General features: G+C 43.5%; 1 protein-coding gene across 2 annotated transcripts in view; it reads right to left on the reverse strand.

The window, feature by feature from the left end:
- The window catches only part of GRID1 (glutamate ionotropic receptor delta type subunit 1), a 671539-nt gene that overhangs the window by 38949 nt on the left and 608312 nt on the right, over window positions 1-24278 (reverse strand). For both annotated transcript variants that reach the window (XM_032609306.1, XM_032609307.1), the window contains exon 13: window positions 16379-16574. In XM_032609306.1, coding sequence (XP_032465197.1) covers window positions 16379-16574 — 196 coding nt within the window. The remainder of the gene's footprint in view (window positions 1-16378; window positions 16575-24278) is intronic.

Raw genomic sequence — 24278 nt, forward strand, 5'->3', positions numbered from 1 at the left:
TCTGAGCTCTACCTGTCAGGATGTACAGCTCTGTAAACTCAAAGAATCTGCAAGATGCGCCACTAGGGGGCCTGCAGGGTCACGGCCCTGATAGAAGCCCACCTCGTGGTCCAGGGATGCTGAATACTCACTAGAAAGTGGAGTGATGGCTGCTCATCACTTCCTGACATAACCAACTGAGGTCTGAGATCCGAGCTGCACGGATACATCCAAAACCTCTCAACGTGAAGATTCTTAAAATATTAGAAATACCAAATTTCACTGCTGGGCAGTTTCTTTACCAGGCTCCTCACCATTCCTGCTTCCTTTATCTGACCCCTAGGAGGCATGCTTTTCTGAGCTCTTACTGTTCTAATTACTCTTTCTGATTTGAGTTAATCCACCTCTCATTTCTCTCTCTCTCTGCTTCTCTGTCCACCTGTTGGTGTGTGTGTGTTTTACACACACACACGGTAAAAATTTTAAATGTAGGGTTCAAAGCCAATCTTAATACCTCTATGTTGGAGAGTAAAGGGACTATTTATTAGAGGTTCCCATTCCAGTGGAAACAACTACTTATACCCAAATAGGTTTTGTTGTTGTTTTTAAAATTGAGGTATAGTTGATTTGCAATATCATGTTAGTTTGGGGTGTACAGCATAGTGACTTGGTTTTTTGTTTGGTTATTGAAGATTATATTCCATTATAGGTTACTACAAGTTATTGGGTATAATTCCCTGTGCTATACAGTAAATCCTTGCTGCTTATGTATTTTATGTCTAGTAGTTTGTATCTGTTAATCCCATACTCTTAATTTGCCCCTCTCTGACTCCCTCTCCCCTTTAGCAACCATATGTTTGTTTCTGTCTGTGACTCTGTTTCTGTTTTGTATATACATTCATTTGTATTGTTTTTTACATACCACATATAAGTGATATCATACAGTACTTGTCTCTCTCTGACTTATTTCACTAAGTGTAATATTCTCTAGGTCCCTCCATGTTGCTACAAGTGGCAATATTTCATTCTTTTTTATAGCTGAGTAACATTCCATTATATATATATATATATATATATATATATATATGTATGTATGTATATATATCTCACATCGTCTTAAACAGTCATCTGTTGATGGGCACTCAGGTTGATTCCATGTCTTGACCAGTGTAAATACTGCTGCTATGAACACTGGGGTGCATGCATCTTTTCAACTTAGAGTTTTTGCTTTTTCTGGGTATATACTCAGGGGTGAAATTTCTGGATCATATGGTAGTGCCAATTTTAGTTTTTAAGAAACATGCATACTGTTTTCCATAGTGACTGCACCAATTTACATTCCCACCAACAGTGTTCAAGGGTTCCTTTTTCTCTTCATCCTCTTCAATATTTCTCACTTGCAGACTTTTTGATGATGGCCATTTTGACAGCTGTGAGGTGATATCTCGTTGTTTTGATTAGCATTTCTCTAATGATTAGTGATATTGACCAGCTTTTCATGTGCCTCTTGGCCATCTGCATGTCTTCTTTGGAAAAATGTCTATTTAGATCTGGCCATTTTTTGACTGGGTTGTTTGTTTTTTAAACATTGAGTTGTATGAGCTGCTTGTGTATTTTGGATCTTAATCCCTTGTCAGTCACAAATATTTTCTTATTGATGATGACAGTGATGATGGTGATAGTAATAATAATAGACACATGGATGGTAGAAAGAGTGCGATAATCTTCAGGCAAATTGTTTAACCACTCTGAGTTTTACATTCCTTATTTTCAAAATGGAAATATTACAAAATGCCCTCAATGGTAAAGATAAAGTGTATGAACACAATAGCATGCATAATAATTTCTTAATAAATGTTATTTTCCTTTCCCTCTTTCTCCCTTCTTGTTGTTCCTGGACAAACATTATACCAACAAAATGGAAATAAAAATAAGCTAAACAAAAACTGCCAACAATCTGACTGACACAAAAAGTCAAAATTGTTCTCACCAGCTACTGCTTCTTGATTTTAATGTAATCAAAGAACAAAACAATTCAGTTCAAAATACAAAAACTTAAGTCATAAAACCTAAAGCCATAATACTCAGTGGAACAAATAGAATGGAATCAACCCACAATTATAGACAGCACTAAGGTGAAGTGTATCAGACTTGGGTAAAAAGCAAATTATGGGGCAGAGGAAATCTGAAGAATAAAATCAGATTTAAGGGAAGTGAACGTCCTCCCACGCTTCAAATGAGGAGTCAGAAAGAGAAAAACAAATACCGTACGCTAACACATATATATGGAATTTAAGGGAAAAAAAAAAAAGGTCACGAAGAACCTAGGGGTAAGACGGGAATAAAGACACAGACCTACTAGAGAATGGACTTGAGGATATGGGGAGGGGGAAGGGTAAGCTGGGATAAAATGAGAGAGTGGCATGGACTAGATAGCTAGTGGGAAGCAGCCGCATAGCACAGGGAGATCAGCTTCGTGCTTTGTGACCACCTAGAGGGGTGGGATAGGGAGGGTGGGAGGGAGGGAGACGCAAGAGGGAAGAGATATGGGGACATATGTATATGTACAACTGATTCACTTTGTTATAAAGCAGAAACTAACACACCATTGTAAAGCAATTACACTCCAATAAAGATGTTAAAAAAAAAAAGAAAGGAATCAAAGTTAGCATGATGGCACAGATGTTGGTTTGATTCCAAAGCTTACCCTACCGAATTATAAAAATCACAAAAGAAAGTAATTGAAGAATTCATAACAAGATTTGCTTGGCAATGCTCAAAACCCAAAGCAAAGTAATTTAATAAGGGAGGCACAGTGGGGGCCTTCCTTGACCTTAGCACTGTATTATCCCAAACCAATCATCATCAAACAAAATTAAGCTGTAGGGCATTATGAAGGGGCCAATGTAGTCAACTACACAGAAACCTGCTCCAGGACACTGACTAAGCCCCCTGCCCTCCCCACCCTTCCTCATCCCTTCTTGCCCCCTCTGCAACTAGATCCCAGCAATCCTGCTCATTCTTGAAGAAAGATGCACATGGATGCATTTCTGAATACTCTCATTTCTTACTCACTGAACATTAATTTTGTTTGATTTTTGAAAGGATACAAGGTTTTGGATGTCCATGTTCATTGCCCTGTGCCTACCTCTGCTCTTGGCCCTGGGGACAAACAAATGAATAAGAGACAGGCCCAACCCTATGGAGGCTCAGAGTCTAGTCAGGATGTGACAGAGCAGGGCACTGAGGATGGGGGTGACATCTGATGAATCTGTACTCTGGGATGCATAGGGTGTTAAGGGAGCCCCTGGCCCTACCCTGAGAAACTAGAAGCTCCAGCAGGGGGTCGGGAAGAGTGAACGCTTCTGCTGAGGTTGGAGAGATAATCAAGAATCATCCTGGCCAACAAAGAAAAGGAAGGCTTTCCAAGCAGCACGCACCCAGGTGTATAAAGGTGAGGAGAGGGGAAGGAACTGCTCAGGTTTCCTGTGATGAAAACACTAGGTAAGTGGCAGCAGGAGCTGAGGCTTCATTTTGATCATGTGTCTCTTCCATTTTTGCACAGTGTCCCAGGTAATGACACAGGTGCTGGAGTGAGAAAAATACTGAGTTCAAACCCTGGGTCCGATATTGACCCAAGCTTGATTTTCAGCAAGTCCCTTGCCCTCCTTAAGCTCTAGTTTCCTAATTAATAAACGAGCTGTGTAGAAGCACAGTTGAGCTAATTAATGCACGGAAGAAACTTATCCCCACCCCTGATCCATCGAGGGCTCTCTAACAGTAGACACTGCGATTAAATTAACCTCCTGATTGTCCAAACATTGATGCAAGGCCCCAAAGTTAGGAAGGAAAACTCTGGGCAAAGTAACACAAATCTTTTATGTTTGAAATAACATCCTGTCCCAAACCAGCCTTCATCTTCACTTTGACCTTACACCAAGTCTAACTCAATTTTATCAGGAAAGTATCAAGCCCACTCTTACATATTAACTGAGCTCACCACTAGTAAATGAGTTGACTAACGAAAGAATGAATGAATAAAACACCCATATATTTCAAACATCAAATCATTGCATAAATACACATTTGAGGAAGGGGCTGTTAGGTGCATCAATTTTATTATTAAACAAAGGTAGGTGTCTAACCATGATCTTATTCAGTTTCCTCAAACTGCCAAAATTCATGAATTTTGCCTAATGTAGGCCAAGGAAAAAGTGAGTTGAAAAGAAAGAGACTTCTTCTCCACTCCAGTCCCCAGAATAATAAAGCAAAATAAAGTCAAAATTCATATGTACCTACATAAGAGAAAGAGAAAGAAATTCTAAAAAATCACTATAAAGGATTTGAGAAAGGTAGAAAAATACCAATTTATTAAAAGGCTTTTCCTTCTAAAGATAAATCCACAAGGATTTAATGAAAAAACAAAAACAAGAAACAACACTGAAGCCTGAGTATTCTTTTGATCCCAAAGATAGAATGTAATTTATTCAAAGCCCTGCTTTTGGCAGTACTCAGGAGTGTTCTGTTGAGAACTTTAAATGTTTATATCCTTTTCTGACACCGTATTTCCACTTTTGAGAATCTGACCTGAAGAAATAAATATAGTAACTGAAAAACCATGAGGCACGAAGATGTTCACTATAATGTTATTTGTTTTGTGAAAAATTGGAATCGACCCAAATGACAATCAAGAAGGAAATGTTTAATTTTACATCTATTTGATAAATATTAAGTAGCCACTAAAATGATTTTTGAAGTTTTACAACAGTGTTAAAAAAGTACAGGATAAAACATATTTTCTCTAACATCATAATTATGTAAAACATTTGCAGAGATTCAAAAAAGACTCCCCAGAAATACCCACAAGAATTCCTATAGCCTTATTTAGGTGGTGAAAAACATATGTGTAACTGGTTCTTTTCTGCTTATTTTTAGAAGTAGTCTAAACTTTTAAAAATGGTGACATGTATTTATTTAAATGACATACACATTTAAATTATAAAGGTATAACCTAAGATTTCCTCTCAGAACCTCTTATTTTAAACATTGTCATGGATTGGGGGCTATTTAACCTGAGTGCCCTTGGAGTTGGGTTGGACCACAGATTTAAAGCATGTGAAGAAGGCTCAGGTATATTACAGGGTCAAGACAGCCAGAACTCAGCCTGAGACCCAGAGAAGGGGTTCTGTAGACAGCAATTGTTAAACAGGGAAAATACCACTGCCGTCATTCTCCTACAAGGAAACTATACATTTAGTAGAAATAAAAATGAAGTTTTGTTCACATGGCATTCCACTGTCTTTTCTGTCTCTCTGGTTTCCTTTATTTTTCTGTGTATTTTATTTCCTGCTTGTCAGTTTTCTCTCACATTCTCACATTTGTATCTTCAAAACTGAAAAGGAATTGAGGCATTCGGATTGTAAAATGTAGGTACATGACAGGACTACCTTCGGAAGCTTTCCTCAACTTCACTAAGCAGAATAAATCCCCAATTTCTGTTCTCATACCCTTTTCCACACTAAATCACAGCCATTTGTTGTCCTCCAGAACTCAATAGGGATACCTGAAGAAAAAGACTGAGTCCGATGTTTTATATTTTGAGCTGATGATAATGAAAGCACAACATATAAAAATTCATGGAATTCAGCTAAAACAGTGCTTAGAGGGAAACGTATAGCTTTAAATACTTATATTAGGAAAGAAAACAGGAGTAAAATCAATGATCTAAGTTTCAACATTAAGAAGCGAGAAGAGGTAAGAGCAAATTGAAACCAAAGTAAATAGAAGTAAGAAAAAAATAACAAAAAAGCTGAAATCAATAAGATATAACAACAATCGAGAAAATCAATAATATCAAAAGTTGATGTTTTAAAAGGAACAACTATGTTCACGTATTAAAAAACTCAATAGTGTAAAGATATCAGTTTTCCCCCAAATGATCTATAGATTCAACGTAATAGCTATCAAAATCTCAAGCTTTCTTGAGGAAATTGACAAGATGATTATAAAATTTAAACGGAAGTGCAAAAGTTCTAGAATTGACCAAATAATCTTCTCTTGTAAGAGAAGAACAAAGTTGAAAGCACTACCTGATTTAAGGAATTATTATAAAGCTGTAGTGATCAAGACTTTTTTTATTGGCATAAGAATAGATATATAGATCAATGGAATGGAATAGAGAATCCAGAAACAGACCAACACATATATGTCCAGTTGATTTTCAATCAAAGCACCTAGTCATTTGTTAATTAAATACAAGTTAATTAAATACAAGTCATTTGTTAATTAAATACACCATTTTAAATAAATGGTGCTAGGTCAATTGGACAGACACATGGGGAAAAAAAGTGAATCTGGACTACTTCTTTATTCCATATACAAAAACTAATTTGAGAATGCAATGTAGACATAAATGTAAAACTTCTAGAAGAAAACTTGGAACTTTGAGGTAGGCAAAACTTTCTTAGGACACAAGAATTATTAACCGCAAAAGAAAAGAAAAATTGATATATGGGGCTTTATCAAAATTAAAATTTTCTACTCTCCACAAGACATCATTAAGAAAATGAATGGGCAAATTACAGACTGGGAATTGTATCTGGAGCACTTATATTTGATCAAGGACTTATATCCAGAATATATTTTTAAAAAACTCATCTAAATCAACAATGAAAAGACGAAGTGCCCAGTAAAAATTTAAAAAGGACTTGAGCACACCCCTCTCCAAGGAAGCAACATGGATGCCCAATAAGCACGTTAAAGTGCTGGACATCATTAGGCACCAAAGGAATGCAAATGAAAACAATGAGATAACCTCACAGCCACTTAATTGTTTACTGTCCCAAAGGCTGACAGCACTAAATGTTGGTTAGGATATCCAGCAACTGGAACTTACAAGCACATAAGCAGGATATCACTAGTGGGATTGTAAAATAGAATAATCACATTGGAGGTTTTTTACAGAGGTAAACATACATCTGCCCTATGACCCAGAAAATTCACTCTATCGTATTTAGCAAAGAGAAATGGAAACATATATCCACAAAATTTTGTACAAAAATGATCATACTGCCTTATTCATAATAGCTCTAAATTGGCAACAAGTGAAACGTATGTCAACTGGAGAATGGATAAACAAATTAAAGTTTGTTAATATAGTGGAATACTACTCAAAGGAAAAAAAAAAGAAGAACTCAGTACTGATATCTACAGCTTCATGGTTAAATCTCATAAATATTTGTTGGGTGAAAGAAACTAAACACAAATATACATATTTTATATTATTCAATTTATATGAATTCCAAGAACAGTAAATTTAATCTGTGGTACCAGAAATTCATAAGTGGTCGCTTTTGAGGTTAGGGAGAGACGTTTCTAGAAAGTGACATGAGAAAACTTTTCAAGGTGATGGAAATGTTCTACACAGTTGGCCCTCTGTATCTGTGGGTTCTGCACCGAGAATTCAACCAACTGTGGACGAAAAATATAAAAAACAATTCCAGAAAATTCCAAACAGATAAACCTGAATTTGTTGCGTGCATGCTGGCACTGATTCATGTGGCATTTACATTGTATTTACAACTATTTGCATAGCATTTACATTGTATCAGGTATTGTAAGTAATTTTATAATGACTGATGATTATTTAAAGTACACAGAAGGATGCTTATAGGTTATATGCAAATACTCCACCATTTTATATAAGGAATTTGAGCATCCATGGATTTTGGTATCTGCGGTGTCCCGGAACCAATCCCCCTCAGATACTGAGGGATGACTCCATCTTCTTTTGGGTGGTGATTACGCAGTTGTACATAATAGTCTAAACCCATGAAATAAACATTTAATATAAGTGTATTTTATTGTTTGTCAACTCTACCTCATAAAAAGACTAAGTGTTATTTGTCTTTATATTTTTATTATGTTCTTTTCCTAATATATAGTAGGTGCTAAGGCATTTTGCTGACATCTACTCAATGTCAACCTTGTACTGCAATCCACACTGGACACTCTCCATTTTTGCACTGGTAAACTCAACTCATCTGGGCAGGCTTGTCTCAGTCTCACAGATAGCTCAGAGATGTGAATTCTCTTGACCAAAGCCACAGATTAAATCTGATTGAAAGTGGAACTTAACTTCACATATCCAAGCTCTTAGGAGGAAGCTATTCAAATTACATTTATTGAATGGATGAATAAGTGAATAAATGAAGGAATAAAGAGAAGAGACCATCCAACTTGCAAAAAGGATATGGTGCCTTTTGACTATTTACAATAGCTAGGACAAGGAAGCAACCTAAATGTCCATCAACAGAGGAATGGATAAAGAAGATGTGGTACATATATACAATGGAATATCACTCCGCCTTAAAAAAGAATGAAATGATGCTATTTGCAGCAACATGGATGGATCTAGAGATTGTCATACTGAGTGAAGTAAGTCGGACAGAGAAACAAGTATCATATGGCATCACTTATATGTGGCATCTAATAAAAAAGGGTACGAGCGAACTTATCTACAAAACAGAAACAGAGTTACAGATGTAGAAAACAAAGTTATGGTTACTGGGGGTAAGATGGGGGGAGGGATAAATTGGGAGACTGGGATTGACATATACATACTACTATATATAAAATAGCTAACTAATAAGGACTTACTGTAGAGCATACAGACTCTACTCAACACTCTGTAATGGCCTATATGGGAAAAGAATCTATAAAAAAGTGGATATATATGTATAACTGATTCACTTTGCTGTACATCTGAAACTAACACAACACTGTAAATCAACTATACTCCAATAAATTTTTTTTTAAAAAAAGGATATAGTGCCTTTTGAGCAAGAATGAAAGAATAGAGATGAATGGGGAATTCTCTGGTGGCCCAGTGATTAGGACTCGATGCTTTCATTGCCGAGGACCCAGGTTCAATCCCTGGTCGGAACTAAGAAAGATCCCACAAGCTGCTCAGTGTGGCCAAAAAAAAAAAAAGAATAGAGGTGAATGATTATCCAACGTCTGTGAGTGTCTGAGAAGGAAGGAGGCGTGTAGAATCCCCAATGTGTACTGACTCAGCAGCAGAAAAAGGACAAAATGTGTGTCTTGGAGCTTATGCCTACAAAGCCCACTGCTGCTACAGAGAACAGCACTGTTGGTTTCCACTGCACAGGGCTACCTAGTTTGTACCAGTCCTTTTTCTGGGGGGGTCAGACCTGCATCAAAGGATCCCTTTCATCAACTTGACCAAACCTTCCGGATCACTGAACCTAGCATCCCCAAGATATAAAGGAGTGCCATCCCATGTAAGCCTCTCCCCACTCCTCAGTAAGGACTTCCAGTATGCCATGGAAGCAGGATGCTTCCTCACTTTGCTCCCTCCAAATGGAGGGCACTGTGGGGCATCAGAGTTCCTGATCCTCCCATGGAAGACTGTAGTCCTTCTGGGGACCACCTTTTCTGCCACAAGGTATGGTTCCTGGCACTCAGCAGGGAGTGTGCACAATGAGAGTGTCCCTTGTCACAGAGCAGAGAGCCAGGGCAAGGAATGAAGGCAGGTGCTGACTGGTGATACCCACACTCAATCTGGCGCCAGGGCAAGCGTTAGATCAGTGTGGAAATAAATAAGATTTGTGGGCCCGTTTTCTTCCTGCATTTGCATTCACACTTTATGACCTCAGTGATATTTACTGAGTGGAAAAAACAACCTTCTGTTTCAACTGCTTGCCTGCGAAGTGACTTCCATCTGAAAAATACTATCTCCAGCCACAGGGTCTGAAACAAGCTACTTCTCTATTTATTCAAAGAGCCCAATGAGCTGTGAAGATTGACATTTAAACTATTAAACTGTATTCTATTTGACAATGTTATTACATATTAGGTTTGATTTATGGAAAGACTTAATAAATTGGCAGCCTGGGTTAGCCCTGACACTGGACAGAAATTGGGTTATGCTAGGTATTACTTCATAGAGTTGATCAAGCTAAAGAAAAATTTAAAAAGTCTTACCAACAACATTAAAGTCAGATTCCATGTGACAAAGTTATTAGCATACAAATTCGAACCACTTGTCAGCTCAATTCCGCATCCGAGTTTCTCTAATTGATATTTTTAATAATTGGGAAATCAAAAGATAAAATCACAGACTTAAATAACCTTTGCTATGTCACATGGAAAGAGAGCTAAGGCTTTTAAATATGGGAGCCAGGCATATATCTTGCTACTTTGGTGTAAAAGAGGAAGAGAAATAGAAGAACAAGTAAACAGTATGCAAGGGGGTGCAGACACATTGGGTACAGAAATGGGGATGTAACCCCATGGGAAGAGGCAAGGTTGAAGTGAGACGTGACTGTGCCATGGCTTACTCACGTCCACGTGACCTTGAACAAGCCACTTAATCTCCCTGAAGGTCAGTCCCATTTCTACATGATGGAGACAATAATAATCAAGTAGTTCTGTTTAGGATAAATAGAACAATATGTGTAGATCATTTGGCAGAGTGCCTGGTACATAGTGACTGCTCAGTAGATTTCAGGGGGGAATTAGGCCAGGTCAGGAGTGAGGCTGGGTCCCAGTGTAGTGAGGGCAAAGACTGTGGGCCATCAGAGGTAGGCCTGAAAATAACAAGAAAGGACAAAGCCTGTATGCTACTAGATGGTATGGAACTTAGGTAATGGCATAGAGCTAGATAATGTATCCCTGCACGTGCTGACATGCTATAGATGACATAAAGCCAGAGGAGGAACTACCTGCTAGATGTGCTTATATGCTCTAGTAGGTAGTTTTATAGAGCTTAGATGATAAGCTACTGGATATGTCTATAAGTTATCAGATGGCATTGACCAATGGACAGTATCCCTGGAGCACCCATGGCTCTGGGCTAGGGATCCTCAAAACTTTTTCTACAAAGGGCCAGGGTAAGAAATATTTTAGGCTTTGGAGACTACATGGTCTCTGCCACAACTACTCTACAGAAGTAGGAGAAAAGCAGCCACAGACAGTATGTAAATGACTGAGTGTGTGTTCCAATAAAACTTTATTTGTAAAAGCAGGTGGTGGGCCAGATTTAGCCCATGGACCATAGTTTGTGGACCCTTGCTCTAGTCTGCCTCAGGCCTGACAAGTACAGGTGGCTGAGAGAAATGAAGGCAGCCTCTCTCTACTCTCCAAGGACCAGCAGGACCTCTTTCCGAAGAGGTGGGTATCAGACAAGGGACTATAAAGCTGTTTACCTCATCCCTCCCATCAAGGAATTCACAGAGGGTAACCTACTCACTGATGGCACCAACTACACCCCTGATTTATGTGTCTCTGCTCAGTCAGACAACAAACAGATGATTCATTCAGGGACAATTCAGTATTTATTGAGAATTACTGGGCACCAGGCAGGTTTGCTCTAAAAACTGCACACTGTGGGCTTTTAATAAATAAATAAACTTCCCTCCGCTTCCAAATCGCTTTCTGCTTTCTTCGCCAGGGCCCAGAAAGGGCTGCCCCCTCCTTATCTGAGTGATGGCTGGCATGAAGGAGTAGGTCACAGCAGTGGGGGAAACCATGACATAATTCCTTTCTCTGGTTCTGATACTGAGCAAAAGTGATCACCTCTTTCTAAGCAATTTCCCACCTAAATTGGTTTCAGGTCATTAAAAGCTGCAGCACAAGGAAAAAAAAAAAAATAGCAGCTGTCTGAGGTTACATTCAACACCAAGCTCCTTGACTTCAGCAGCAATTAGACACTGTTCCACTACCAAGCACTCTCTGGAAATGGAGCCAGGGTCACCAAAGAGTAACTGGAAATTAGAAGTTGGAGCACCCTCCTCTTGCTAAAGCAGTTTCCTCTGATATCTCTTGGGGGCATCCAGTCCTCACCTTTGACAGGCGGCCTGCACTGCACCCACGCGGGTTCTGTCTGGGATTCGGGGAAGCCCCTCCTCCCTGAATGTCAAGATCATGTCCATATTTCCCAATATGCTGGATTTTCCCTTACAGTTTCTGGATTCAGGATATGGCCCTCACTCAGGGCACAGCCATCCCCAGTCTGGTGTGCTTCAGGCTGGGGATTCATAAGGTATTTGAAGTCAAAACCTGGGGGTTGAGGAGCAGTTCCATAGGGGGCAGGGGACAGGAAGAGTTTCAGATAAACATGTAAGGACAGTAGCCACCCAAACAGGCACATGCAGAAGGAAGGTTCGAGAGTGGGATCTGAGCTCTCCTTGCAGTAAAAAATGTAGTGCACTCCACTTTCTGACAGTACTATAAACTCACTTATATGACACCAGTTATAAAACCCTTAACATTTGCCTAATGCTGACAGTCAGTTTTTTTTCTTAAAGATCCACGTGCAAGAGGGAGATTTGTGACCCCAAAGCTGGCTTGGGGTTTATAAAATGAATGTGTCATAAAAGCAACACATCCTCTGTACTGGAAAAAGATTAGATTCTGTACCATGAAGCTTTAGGCATTTACAAAGAACCCCTTATTTGCATCTTCCACCATGTATTTTTTTTTTTTTTTTTTTGCGGTACGCGGGCCTCTCACTGCTGTGGCCTCTCCCGCTGCGGAGCACAGGCTCCGGACACGCAGGCTCAGCGGCCATGGCTCAAGGGCCCAGTCGCTCCGCGGCATGTGGGATCTTCCCGGACCGGGGCACGAACCCGTGTCCCCTGCATCGGCAGGTGGACTCTCAACCACTGCGCCACCAGGGAAGCCCCCACCACACCACATATTTTTTTAACATTGTTTTATTCATGCGTAAGACCCTAAATATCACCAGAGGGTGATGATTTCTAAGGTGCCAACTATGGACTAGGAGTAAACAGGAGATGGGGAGATATCTCTCTAACGACCCATTTCCAGATCTACCGTGCTCCAGAGGGCGTTATTGGTGGCGTTGGCCTTCTTGAGGAACACCAGGAGTAGGCCTGCACCTGGGCGCCCGGAAGGAGAGAAGCGGCTGGTGTGTCTTAAAGGTCTTAAATCAAACTCTGCCTGGCTGGCCTGGAATTATTTATTTGAAAGTGCAGGTAGGTGCAAAGAACGAGATTAATCAACCCTTGGTTCAGGACACCTGTCCTTTTGTCTAGGAACAGCCCTCTTTTAAAATTAACTTATTAATTATTTATTTTAATGAGAAATGAAAAATTTAAAAAAAAAAAGGAAAGACTGTGTCTATAAAGCTAACACTGACCCTGACTTAGAGCCAATAATACGCTTCTCTCCTTCCTCTTGCTCTGTCTCTCCCATCTGTAGTAACCCTTACCCTGAGTCTTATATTTTATCATTACCTTGGATGTGTGTATGCCTGTGTTTAAAAGGGTGTTATGTTGAATGTTATTTTCTATTAGTTGACCTATACGAAATTGCCTTTAATGTTCTATTTTTTACTCAATATTATTCAGCTAAGATTCATCCATACTATTACATGAAGCTGTGGTTCATTCATTTCATTGCAGGTCTTATTTTTTTATTTTTATTTTTTTTGCGGTACGTGGGCCTCTCACTGTTGTGGCCTCTCCCGTTGCGGAGCACAGGCTCCGGACGCGCAGGCTCAGCGGCCATGGCTCACGGGCCCAGCCGCTCCGCGGCATGTGGGATCTTCCCGGACCGGGGCACGAACCCGTGTCCCCTGCATCAGCAGGCGGACTCTCAACCACTGGGCCACCAGGGAAGCCCTGCAGGTCTTATTTTTTAACTTGTTAATGCTCATCTGGATTGTTTCCAGGGTCCTGGCTCTATATGCAATGCTACCATGATCTTTCTTATCTCTGAGGTGCTGCAGAAGTTTGTTTTGGGTGGATGTATAGGAGTGGAATTGCTGAGTCATAGGGTATGCAAATGTTCCATTTTCTACTAGAATGACAAACTTGTTTCCAAAGTGACTGTACTGAGTACACTACCACCAGCAATTAACCCCCTGTTACGCCCATCCTTTCTACCACCTCTCATTTGGGGCAAGTCTAATTGAGGTAGAGTGAGTGATATATCTTTACGGTCTTGATTTTCCTTTTCTGGAAACACTAATGACTTTGAACAACTCTTCATATGATTATTGGCCATATGTGGTACCTCTTCTGTGAAAGTCCTGTACAAGTCTTTAGCCCATTTTTCTATTAAATTGTTTGAGCTTTTCTTATTAATTTTTAAAGGTTCTTCATATAACATCCATATAGGATATTAATCCTGTATTGACTGTATGCATTGTAAATATCCACTCGTAGTGTGTGACTTGCCTTTTTATTTTCTTTCAAGTCCCTTGTAATGAACAGAAGTTAGATAAAGTCAAAAGCTGCTATCTTTTCTTTTATAAGTTCTTTTTGTAGCCTTGTTGCAATGAATCTTCATAAGCACCCAGTTTGGATGGGAGTATTGGCTCTCTGTGAGAGACAAGGAAATCAGAGAAGGGAAACTCCAAGGCCATTTGGCCCAAGCCTTATATTCATAAAAGGTCTTAAATCAACTTTGTGGTCATTATCTCCAAATGAGGTCACCTACAGCCACAAAGATCCACTGTCAGGGATGAAAGAAAACCCAGCAGCTCAAGGTGAGAGCGCCGTATTTCTCTGTGCACGAGAACGTAAGAGGTTTTAATAAACCTTGTGAGCATGGGAATGGCACATTTATGTTGCATTCTATTGTTTCTGTCAAGATATCACTTGGTTAAATATAAACATTCCAAATCTACCATAACGTGCACTTTTAAATGTTTTAAGTGTCTAAAGGGAACCCGAAACAGGAAGTTGCCCAGGCCTCTCTCAACACTGAGAGGTTCCCGACAGGAAGAGCGGTGTACTCAATTTTATGTCATTGGTGAGCTGTGGGACTGGGATTCGCACCCAAACGTGCCAGGCCCCAGAGCCCAGACACTCTCTGCTGCTCAGCTTCGCTAAACGACAGGGAGAAACCACTCCAAGCGAACTGCCCCGTGAGCACATGTGCCCTGGGGGGCTCCCACACCGCACAAAGAACTGCCTTCAGGGGCCAGGGCCTATTGCTTCTGAAGCAGGACTCAGGCTCTGCCTCTCTCCTTGGACCCATTTGGGGCTCTCCTGAGAGGGGCTGGCAAACTGCTGAGGACTCTTCTCATCATGAAGAGCAAGGTGGTGGGCCCTAGTGGCCCCTAAGCTTTCTGCAGACTGCCCCCTTACACCCACTGCCCTCTGCAGTAAGGCTAAGGGATGGCCAAATGGCTGGGGATGTAGAACACGGGTATGTGTGTACATGAATATGTGTGTGCATTAGTGTGTGTGAGTAGTGGGAGCGTGTGCACGAGTGCCTTTGTGTGAGAGCCTGTAAGAAGGTTCCACAGAGGTAGAATTGATGGGTAGGGAAAGGTAGGACACACTGAGGCAGGCTGGACAGGTGTGTGCATGTATGTGTGTACGTGTGTGTGAATGCATGTGTGTGAAGGTTCCGCAGAGGTGGTGGGGTAGGTTGAATAGGGAACAGAAGGGAAGAGATGCTGAGTGAGACAGGCTGGACAGCTGGTCTACCCAGAGAGGCAGTAGTGCTGGCCACGGTGCACATCTTTCTTGCATCATTCACTAATGACCAAGAGATAGTAGCCTCTGCATGTGAGGGTCATTGGGAAGAATGTGCCACCACCAGCAACATCCTGATGACACCTGCCTTCATCCCACCACCTTCCTCCTCATGGACCTTCAAGGGTTCTGCAGCATGTGGCAGATAAATACCAAACCCCTCAGTCTGGAACCCCAGGCATCAAAATTAACGAGGAGTGTGACCCACCCTCTGATTCTCATCTGTATAACGGGATATTCATGATTAATTCGGGTCACTGTGGTAACTCACTGTAATAAAAGAGCAAAGTCTAACCCACTGCTGAAGAATGTAGTAACCTTTTCCTGCCCTTCCTCCTCCCATTCAGTCCCCATCCCGGGCTTGCTGTCCTTATCACCATCTCCCAAGCACACCTCTGCTCCACAGCTAGATCTTGCAGTGTGCCCACCCTCCCCTGAACCCTGTCTCCCTACGCCCTCTACCTCTCACCTGGTCCTCTGCGTCTGCTTTTGCCAAGTGTTCTCACCTGGGGTGGGGAGACCCCTCAGCGCCACCATCCTCTGAGCCCAGGAGGAGGGAGGTCCATGTCTTGGGCTTAACCTGTCTGCTCTTCCCTGACCCTTTGGAAACTTAGAAAAGCCATAAGGACCAGCCCCTTTGCTTCTCCAGCCAAAAATGGGTGTCTACCTAAAGAACGTGTGCCTCTTTACCTGATACCCACATGCTTATGCGAAGTGTCTATCTAGGCTGCTAACATGGATCACCTTGCAGGTGACAGGGATACTCAAAGGAGATGCCTCTGGGAAGGTATCTCCTACCCCAAGGATGACAGTCCCCATGGCCCCGTCACAGCACACACATGCCCAGGTAGCCAGCTCTCGCCTACCTTCCTGATGCCTTCTGAAGGGCTGGACACGCAGTTGTCAGCCCCTCCATTCTTGCTGATGGTCCGCCAGAGCTCAGCAAATGTGCTGTCTTGCTCTAGAGGATTGGTGCCCTTGGCTCGGAAGTACTCGTACACAGCAGAATCCCGGACGGTGCCGTAAGACATCTCCACTTGTTTGGACAGGTCCTGGAATGTCCTGAAATATAAAATGGCCATGAAACATGCGTACATGTTGCAACTTGCAGGGACACACATGGGCTACAAGGCCCTCCTGAGGTCGGAGCCTGGCTGTGGCCACTGTCCACATCCTTCACTGCCAACCCCCAGCTGTATGAGTCCCTCAGTCTGGAGCACCACTTGCCAGGGCCTCATTCTATCCCAGTTACGCTTCCTCAGTGTAGATTAATTCAATAATGTCACTGAACACCTAAAACCAGGTTCTGTGCTGAGCCTGAAGGACGAAAGAATGAGAAAGACATGCTTCCTGCCCTCAAGGAGCTTAGAGTCTAGCTGCAGAAACATATAGACAGACAGTCACAATATGAAAGAGTCGGGGCAACATGGGAGGCTGTACACTTAAGGTCTCCAACTCAAATTCCTGCAGAAGCACAGGAAAGAGAAACACGTTGGCAAGACTGACGATGGTGACTGGTCTCTGACACTCAGAGATGGCGTGGGGCAGACACACACTCAGAGGTTGTGTCAGTGAAGAGGCTTGTTCCCTCCAAAGCTTGCAGCTGTTCTGGAGTTCCACCCAATGATTGCCTTTTAAGAATCTCCGCCCAGTTTGTTTTTCAATAAAGAAAGAAATCTGGGTTTGTACATGAAATCTCTTGACTTTGAAGTGTTGACAATTATTCAAAAGGTGATGAAGATAAAACAAAGCACTTCTGAGAGCCTCAGTCTGTTGTACATGGAGGAGAAGCAAGTAGCTCAGGCCAGGTGCATGATGCAGGGAGGGGGTACATCAGGTAGGTCCACTAGCTGTCCAGGAGCAGATGTCTGAGCTGGGGGCAGAGGAACAGTGCCTTCCTTGGGACAGAAGGAAGAGTCACATCAGGAAGGACCAACTGGCATAAAGTTTTCACTTGTCCCGAGATGAGCAGTACCTGACTCTGTGTGCTGAGAGGACAGAACTGCAAAAAACAAAAAGCTCAATGGTGAGCCAGTCTCTCTCTCCAGGCTCCAACCTGATCCCTCTTTATTTATTTCTCTTCTGGGAATCTGTCTCTCCTCTTAATCAACCAGAATCATCATCCCCACCTCTCACTGAGTTACCGTTCCCACAAAGAGATCCAGTCATTCCCACCTGATCTACACCACCCTCCATCTTCTGATCTCATCTTCCCCTGTTGCTCCTGCATCCACAGGACCCCAAAGCCAAGGCTGAAATGAGAAATCCCACACAGTCCCCATTTATGGCACCAAACCATGGAGCTCCCTCTTCCTGGAATCCCTTTATCTCACTCATCCACCTGATACACTTCCGCAAACACCCTGAAGTTCCAGCTGCCACCTTTCCCTGTGGGAAGACATCGCCATCCCCCACCTCCCTGACCATCTCTATACCCTGCATGGCTTCTATGGCGGTAAGATCTCACTGTGATTGCAGGAAGCAGCGCAGCAGAATGGGTAAAGCAGGGGCTCTGGAGTCCAACTACCTGCCTTGCCTCTCAGCTCCACCAGCACTAACACTATGGGCCTGGGCAAATTAGCTGGCCTCTCTGTGCCTCAGTTCCCAAATGTTTAAAAGAATAGGGCTAGAAGCAGAGCCTGTAGCAGAGGCTGCTGTGAAGATGAAATGAGGTGATATGTGTTCAACTCTTAGAGCAGTGAATGATGTAAACTCAGTGCCCATTAACTAGTAGCAATACTTCTGTGCTATTATTATATGGCTGGGTCCTCAGCAGATGGAGCCAAAGTAGCCCAGTATTTCCATCCTCAGCACTAGATCCAGGGCAGTTGCCTGCCTACACAGCCTGCACACAGAGGAACCAGCAATGAATGCTTCCTCCTGTTTTGGAGACACACTCCATGGAATTCCTTCAGGCACTGCTACATGGCCCAGAAACGCTCAGGATTCGTTTCAATACATTACAGATGAAAGAAAACACAAAATAACAAATTTGATGAAGAAATCTTTCTAATTATTGTTCATTATTTATATCTAATTGAAGTAAGATGTTCCTTTGCTTAAAGGGCCCCAAGGGTTGTAACTCTGTCGTAATCTGCCTGTAATGAAAGGGAGAGGGATCTTTTTTTTTCCCCGCATTTTTTATTTTTCTCATGGTAATACAAACAAACACAAGGCTTTGATGAATGGGAAACATCAGGATGAATTACACAGTTGAGTCTAAGTACTGAACTGCTCTAAATTACTGCAGTTTCGGTGAGTCTGGAATGAATGTGTAATTGCCAAGGAGTTCAGCACTACTGCTTCATCCCCATGTTTGAAATGTAGATCTCCTCTCTCCTCTTGGTATTTATTCACAACGGAGCTCCTGGCCAGAGGCTCAGGGAGCATCTCTGGAATGCAAGCAGGCAGCCCAAATGTTAATGGCTTCATGTCCATTTCTGTCCCCTTAGAGGTCATTGTTCCCACCCCAAAACACCACCACCATCTTTGCTGTGCCAACCCCCTGGCCTCCATCACCTCCTGTAGCCGTGAGTCTGTGTAGAAGGATCTTTCCCAACTTAAACGCACATTGCCTCTTTCAAGGAAGGTCTCCAAGCTCATTAACACACAGGAAGTATTACCATCATATTTCAGAGTGACTAAACCTAAGGCTCTTTGGAATCTGGCGGGAGGGCCTGACTACTCATGGACCAAAGCTGTCATCTCCCTGGGGCACTCATCCTCTTGTCAGAGTGCTCAGTTTTGGAAGGGACATGGAAGGAGGAATAAAGAACAGCCAGCCATCCAGGCTCCAAGCCATCAGTCAGCAGAAGACAGATGTTCACATCAGATAAGACGCCCATCCAAACAAGCAAGGGAGGCTTAGCCTGGAGAAGGCTGCGCTAGCAGCACTTAATTTAGCATGTTTCCCAAAATAGTCTCTTCAGCAACAACTGCTAGCAAGTGTCCAAGCACCCTCACCACAGAGATGGAGGAGATCTTCCTGTCACACGTGGTGTCTCTATAAACCAAAATCATGCATGATGCAACTGGCTGAAGTCATCCAACCAGGTGTCTCATCCACAGTCAGCTAGCTAGCTAGTTAGTTAGTTGGTACTAGGTAAGGCACAGAGGCACATAGGCAAGGAATGCATGGTGGGCCTCATCAAGGGGTTCACAGTGAAGGGTGATGAGTGGTCAGAGAGGTAAACCAACAGTAACTAAACAATGTGAGAGGGACTAAAGCAGAGTTCTGCATGAGGGGTCCTGGAAGCACACAGGAGAAGCACCTAGCCTGTTGGCCAGAGCTAAAGAAAGGATTTCTAGAAAAGGAAGCCTGCCTGGGTCTGGATTGACTGACTAAGTGTCCTGTGCAGGCATGCACACTTAGCAGCTGGCACCCAGCTCTGTGCTCGGCTGCCTATCTCCTTACTTCACCTTTTAGTAACGACGAGTGTTACAATCCTCCCATGGCAAAGCTTAGCCTCTCTTCCATGCTTTCCACTGAGCCAGTATCTTTTACTCAATTGAACCCTATTGAAACTGGGTTTGGGACCAATAGGAGCTGCTTCTCTGCATCTCCTGGCCTGGATGGCTGATTTTTGGGATCTTCCCTAGCTGAAAGCATAGCTGACTCCTGTGAGCACATCAGACTGTCTCACGAAAGAACTCTGTAAGCATCCCTTGCCTCTGAGAGCAGTTTCCTCCAATTAAACAGGCACCTCCTGGAAGTCCCACAATGTCTCCTTCAGCTGTGGCCAAGGACAGTCTACCCAGGCCGGCACCACCTCCCTCCCTCCCGGTACGTTTCTCCGTAAGTCAATCTTACTATTTCCCAGGTACATTTTCATTAAAAAAGAGATAAATTTGTTTCCAGCATGAGAAAAATCGATAACACAGAATGTATAAATACATCTTTGCATGTTACAGAGATACTTACATTGGCAATGAAGATAAATACACTTGCAACAAGAGGAGCATCAATATACAGTATATGTAAAACAGATTTCAACAACTGTGGGGTTGCCATCATCACGGGTCTGATAAATCAAAATCCCAAAGCCCTGTTATTCTTGCTTAAGGAGAAAAGGAATGGGAATTCCCTGGTGGGCCAGTGGTTAGGACTCTGTGCTTCCACTGCAGGGAGCACGGCTTCCATCCCTGGTCAGGGAACTAAGATCACACATGTTACGATGCGGCCAAAAAGAGAAAAAGGGAGAGTGAGAGAAAAGGAAATAGTGGAGTACCCCAAAAGTTACAGGCAGGTGGGGACGCTCATCCTTGTAACCTGAAGCTGTCGTAACTACAGCCCACAGATGCCTTTACTATCATTCTGGCAGCCTCACTTTTCTTTTCTTTTTTTTTTCCAATTAATTAATTTACTTTATTTATTTTTGGCTGAGTTGGGTCTTCGTTGCTGTGCATGGGCTTTCTCTAGCTGCGGCGAGCGGGGGCTACTCTGTGTTGCAGTGTGCAGGCTTCTCATTGCGGTGGCTTCTCCTGTTGCAGAGCACAGGCTCTAGGCACACCGGCTTCACTAGTTGTGGCTCGTGGGCTCAGTAGTTGTGGCGCACGGGCTTAGTTGCTTCTGTGGCACGTGGGATCTTCCCGGATCAGGGCTCAAACCCGTGTCCCCTGCACTGGCAGGCGGATTCCTAACCACTGCGCTACCAGGGAAGCCCCCTCACTTTTCTCTCTCGTGTCTGACTCGACAAGAATGGTGCTGTGCCAATCAGTTGGGATTGCCTGGTCAGGTTCCACAGCCTCCTTCCGGGACGTTTGGGTACCAGAGCTGCCCATTTCCCTGCCCTTCCTGAGCTTCTTCCCAGGGCTCCCCCTGTGCTTCCAGTCTCTCTAATCCTTCTCCCATGCAGTGGCTCCAACCCAGGGCTCCGCCACATTTCCCATTCTCTCCACCCCAGACCTAGGTTCTTCAAGGTGAACAGGACCTCAGGTGAAGGCTGAGACACTCCAAGATGCTTCTCAACCTTGGGCCCTGAAAGGCATCTCAGGGTCTTCATTCTTTCTTTCATCCAATGAAAAAAAATCCTATTTCCTGAGCATCTGCTTCTGTCAAGCACTGTTCTAGGTCTAAGGATATGAGCAACGCAAAGTTCCCACTCTTGGGGAGTTTGCATGATGGAGGTGGGAGAGAGAAACAAACATATGAGCAACAAACAAAAGAACCGATAATTACAAAATGCTGGGGTCAGCAAATTTTCTGGGAAGGGACAGGGAGCATGTAGGTAGGTAGTAAGGGCCACATACCACTCTGTTGCATATTCCTTGATTTTGTGTTTTGGGGTTTCTTTTTTAGAACATTGTAAAATGTTTCAAAAAAAGAAAAACAATCTTAGCTTGCAGGCTGCAGGAAAACAGGCTGCTGGCCAGATGTGGCCTGTGGGGACGTAGTCAGCCGACTGCTGATGTCATGTTTCCAGTGATGAAAAGTGCTACGAAGAGTAATAAAGCAAAGTAAGGGTTACAGAAAATGATGGAGGAAGTGATTATATGAAGTATGCAGGGGGGTGTTTTAGCTATTGGAGCTGACATCGAGGGCGTGGGTTTCTTCACCACTTTTTCGTGACCTGGTCTGGGAGGAGGTGAGAGTAGAGACTGCTGAGGGCAGGGCTCAGACCTGGAGACGCTTGCCTTCCAAGGAGCAGAGGCCGGCAGGCTCGAAGCTCATCAGCCTCTCTCCCCCAGAATGGCCCCCTTTACGTGGACCAGGGTCCCCCCTGGGAGGCTGGGGCAGGCGATGCTGGATATTACACGGGGCTCCTTTGTATCCACAGGCTGTCATCTGAGTGACTGTATCCCAGCTCAGGAAACTGTCAGGTTAACACCGTATGAGGACACTTAGTGACCCACCGGGATGAGGGTCACGTGGCAGGAAAATGCCTCTTTGTAGGACACAGGAGGCCAGGAAGCCCTTCTTCAGAAGTGTGCCCCACGTGCCAGTCACAGAGGGCCCGGTGGGTACCGGGTACCCAGCTGATGTGTGCTCACTCCCTCCCCCAATCTTCCCTCCACGTTCTTTTCCCTCCAAATCCCATTTCTTTTGATTACTATTGAAATTCAAAGATGCCCAAAGTACGCTAAGGAAAAAAAAAAAAAAAACCTCAATGCATTTGTATGTAGTATATTTCCATTCTTATAAAGAGTAACCATTAATAAATGCATGTAAATATAGGGACAAAAACAGGAGGAATGTGCACTGAACAGTAGTGAGACTTCCACTTTGTATAAACGTATTTCTGTAAAATTTGCATTTTTTATTATGTTGTAAACACAAGTGTGATCTGAATGCTTTAACAAATCCTTCTGCTGCCCAAGTGTCAGTTCTGGGCCCTGGGAATTTAGCTCTGCGCTCTTCTGTCACCTCCACGTCCACCCCTTCCACCAACCGCCCCTGCAGCCAAGATCTGCTTGGAAGAAAGAGGCCTCTCTCCCGCCCCATTACACTCGTGCCCCGCTGACTGTAGGGAGAGGGCTCCAAGGGGCTGTGATAGTCGCATCTTCCATCCATGGAGCAAAACAAACATGCCCGTATTAACCCCAAGGGGCTGAGCCATCCTGGGCATCCAGGGCCCGTCAGGACCAAGGTTCCCTCACCAAAGCAGGCTGGAGTTTCCCTTACTTGCACATTTTCTGCTTGGATTCAGCCCAGCTCAGGTGCCCTTGGCTGCCAAAGCAGATGGGGGTGGCTAGACATGAGTTTCTGAAAGAAGGGCATATGCATCACATGTTTGTGATTTGCTAAATGCAGTCTAGACCCTGGAAGTAAGGAAGGCTCAGTAATAGGTGCTGAAGGATCACCTCAGTCAGGCCACATAACTCTGGGCCAGGTACCGAGCCCAGGCCCTGGCACGTGGCAGAGGTCGAATATCCACATCTTTCACTGGGTCTAATCCGGGGACCTCCAACACCATTGGCAAAGGGTGCTCAGTCCATGGAGACTTCTGCACTCCGGTTTTACCTCCTCCAGCCTCTTCTCAGACTACCCTGCTCTCGGGTGTTAGCCTGGTGGATGTCCTGCTCTCTTAAGCCTCTGAGCCTTCACTCAGGCTCACTGTCTGTTCCCCACGCAGTTCCCTGCCTTCATGTGACTAAAACCCACCCTCCTTCCAGGAATCAGCTCAGCTGTCATCTCCAGTAGAAAGAGTGGATCTCCCCCCCAGGCCCATGCCCCCTCTATGTGCTTCCCGCTTAGTCTATCCTACCTCCTGGACTTCATGTGGCTACTGACATGCCTGTTTCCCCCACCTTGACAGTGGGCTCCCTCAGGGCTGGATTCTGTGTACATCTCTGGATCCCTGTCACCCCTCATATGGTCTGACAGTGTGTGCTGAGTTCATGCTTTCTGGAAGAATCAAATCTGGTTTAAAAACAACTCTGTGTTTATAGCTGAATATGGCTGGAGAAAATCCAAATTGGAGACTAGCACAGTGACGGGCCGAACTTTAGAATCACGACCACTAACCTCAAGGGACCCCTAACGCTGCCTGGCAATCTAAATTCTGTTCAATTCACCCTCTCACTCTCTTAGATGACTCTCAGACAAGGGACCCTACTTCCAATTTCCTAAGAGAGTAGAAGCAATCAGTAGGGAAATTTGTCTCTCTATAAAGAACTTCCTTTTCAAAAACCATCAAATACCTGCTTTTCAAAACACTGGCTCTGTCTTTGCTCCTATTTATTTCTAACTTTGTCTCCTGGATCCCAGACTTTCTTGCTTTCTCAAGTACATTGCCCTTCCAGGTGTCATCTTTATCTCCCACATCA

Source organism: Phocoena sinus, chromosome 16 (assembly GCF_008692025.1).
Source record: "Phocoena sinus isolate mPhoSin1 chromosome 16, mPhoSin1.pri, whole genome shotgun sequence".
NCBI classification, from domain to species: domain Eukaryota; kingdom Metazoa; phylum Chordata; class Mammalia; order Artiodactyla; family Phocoenidae; genus Phocoena; species Phocoena sinus.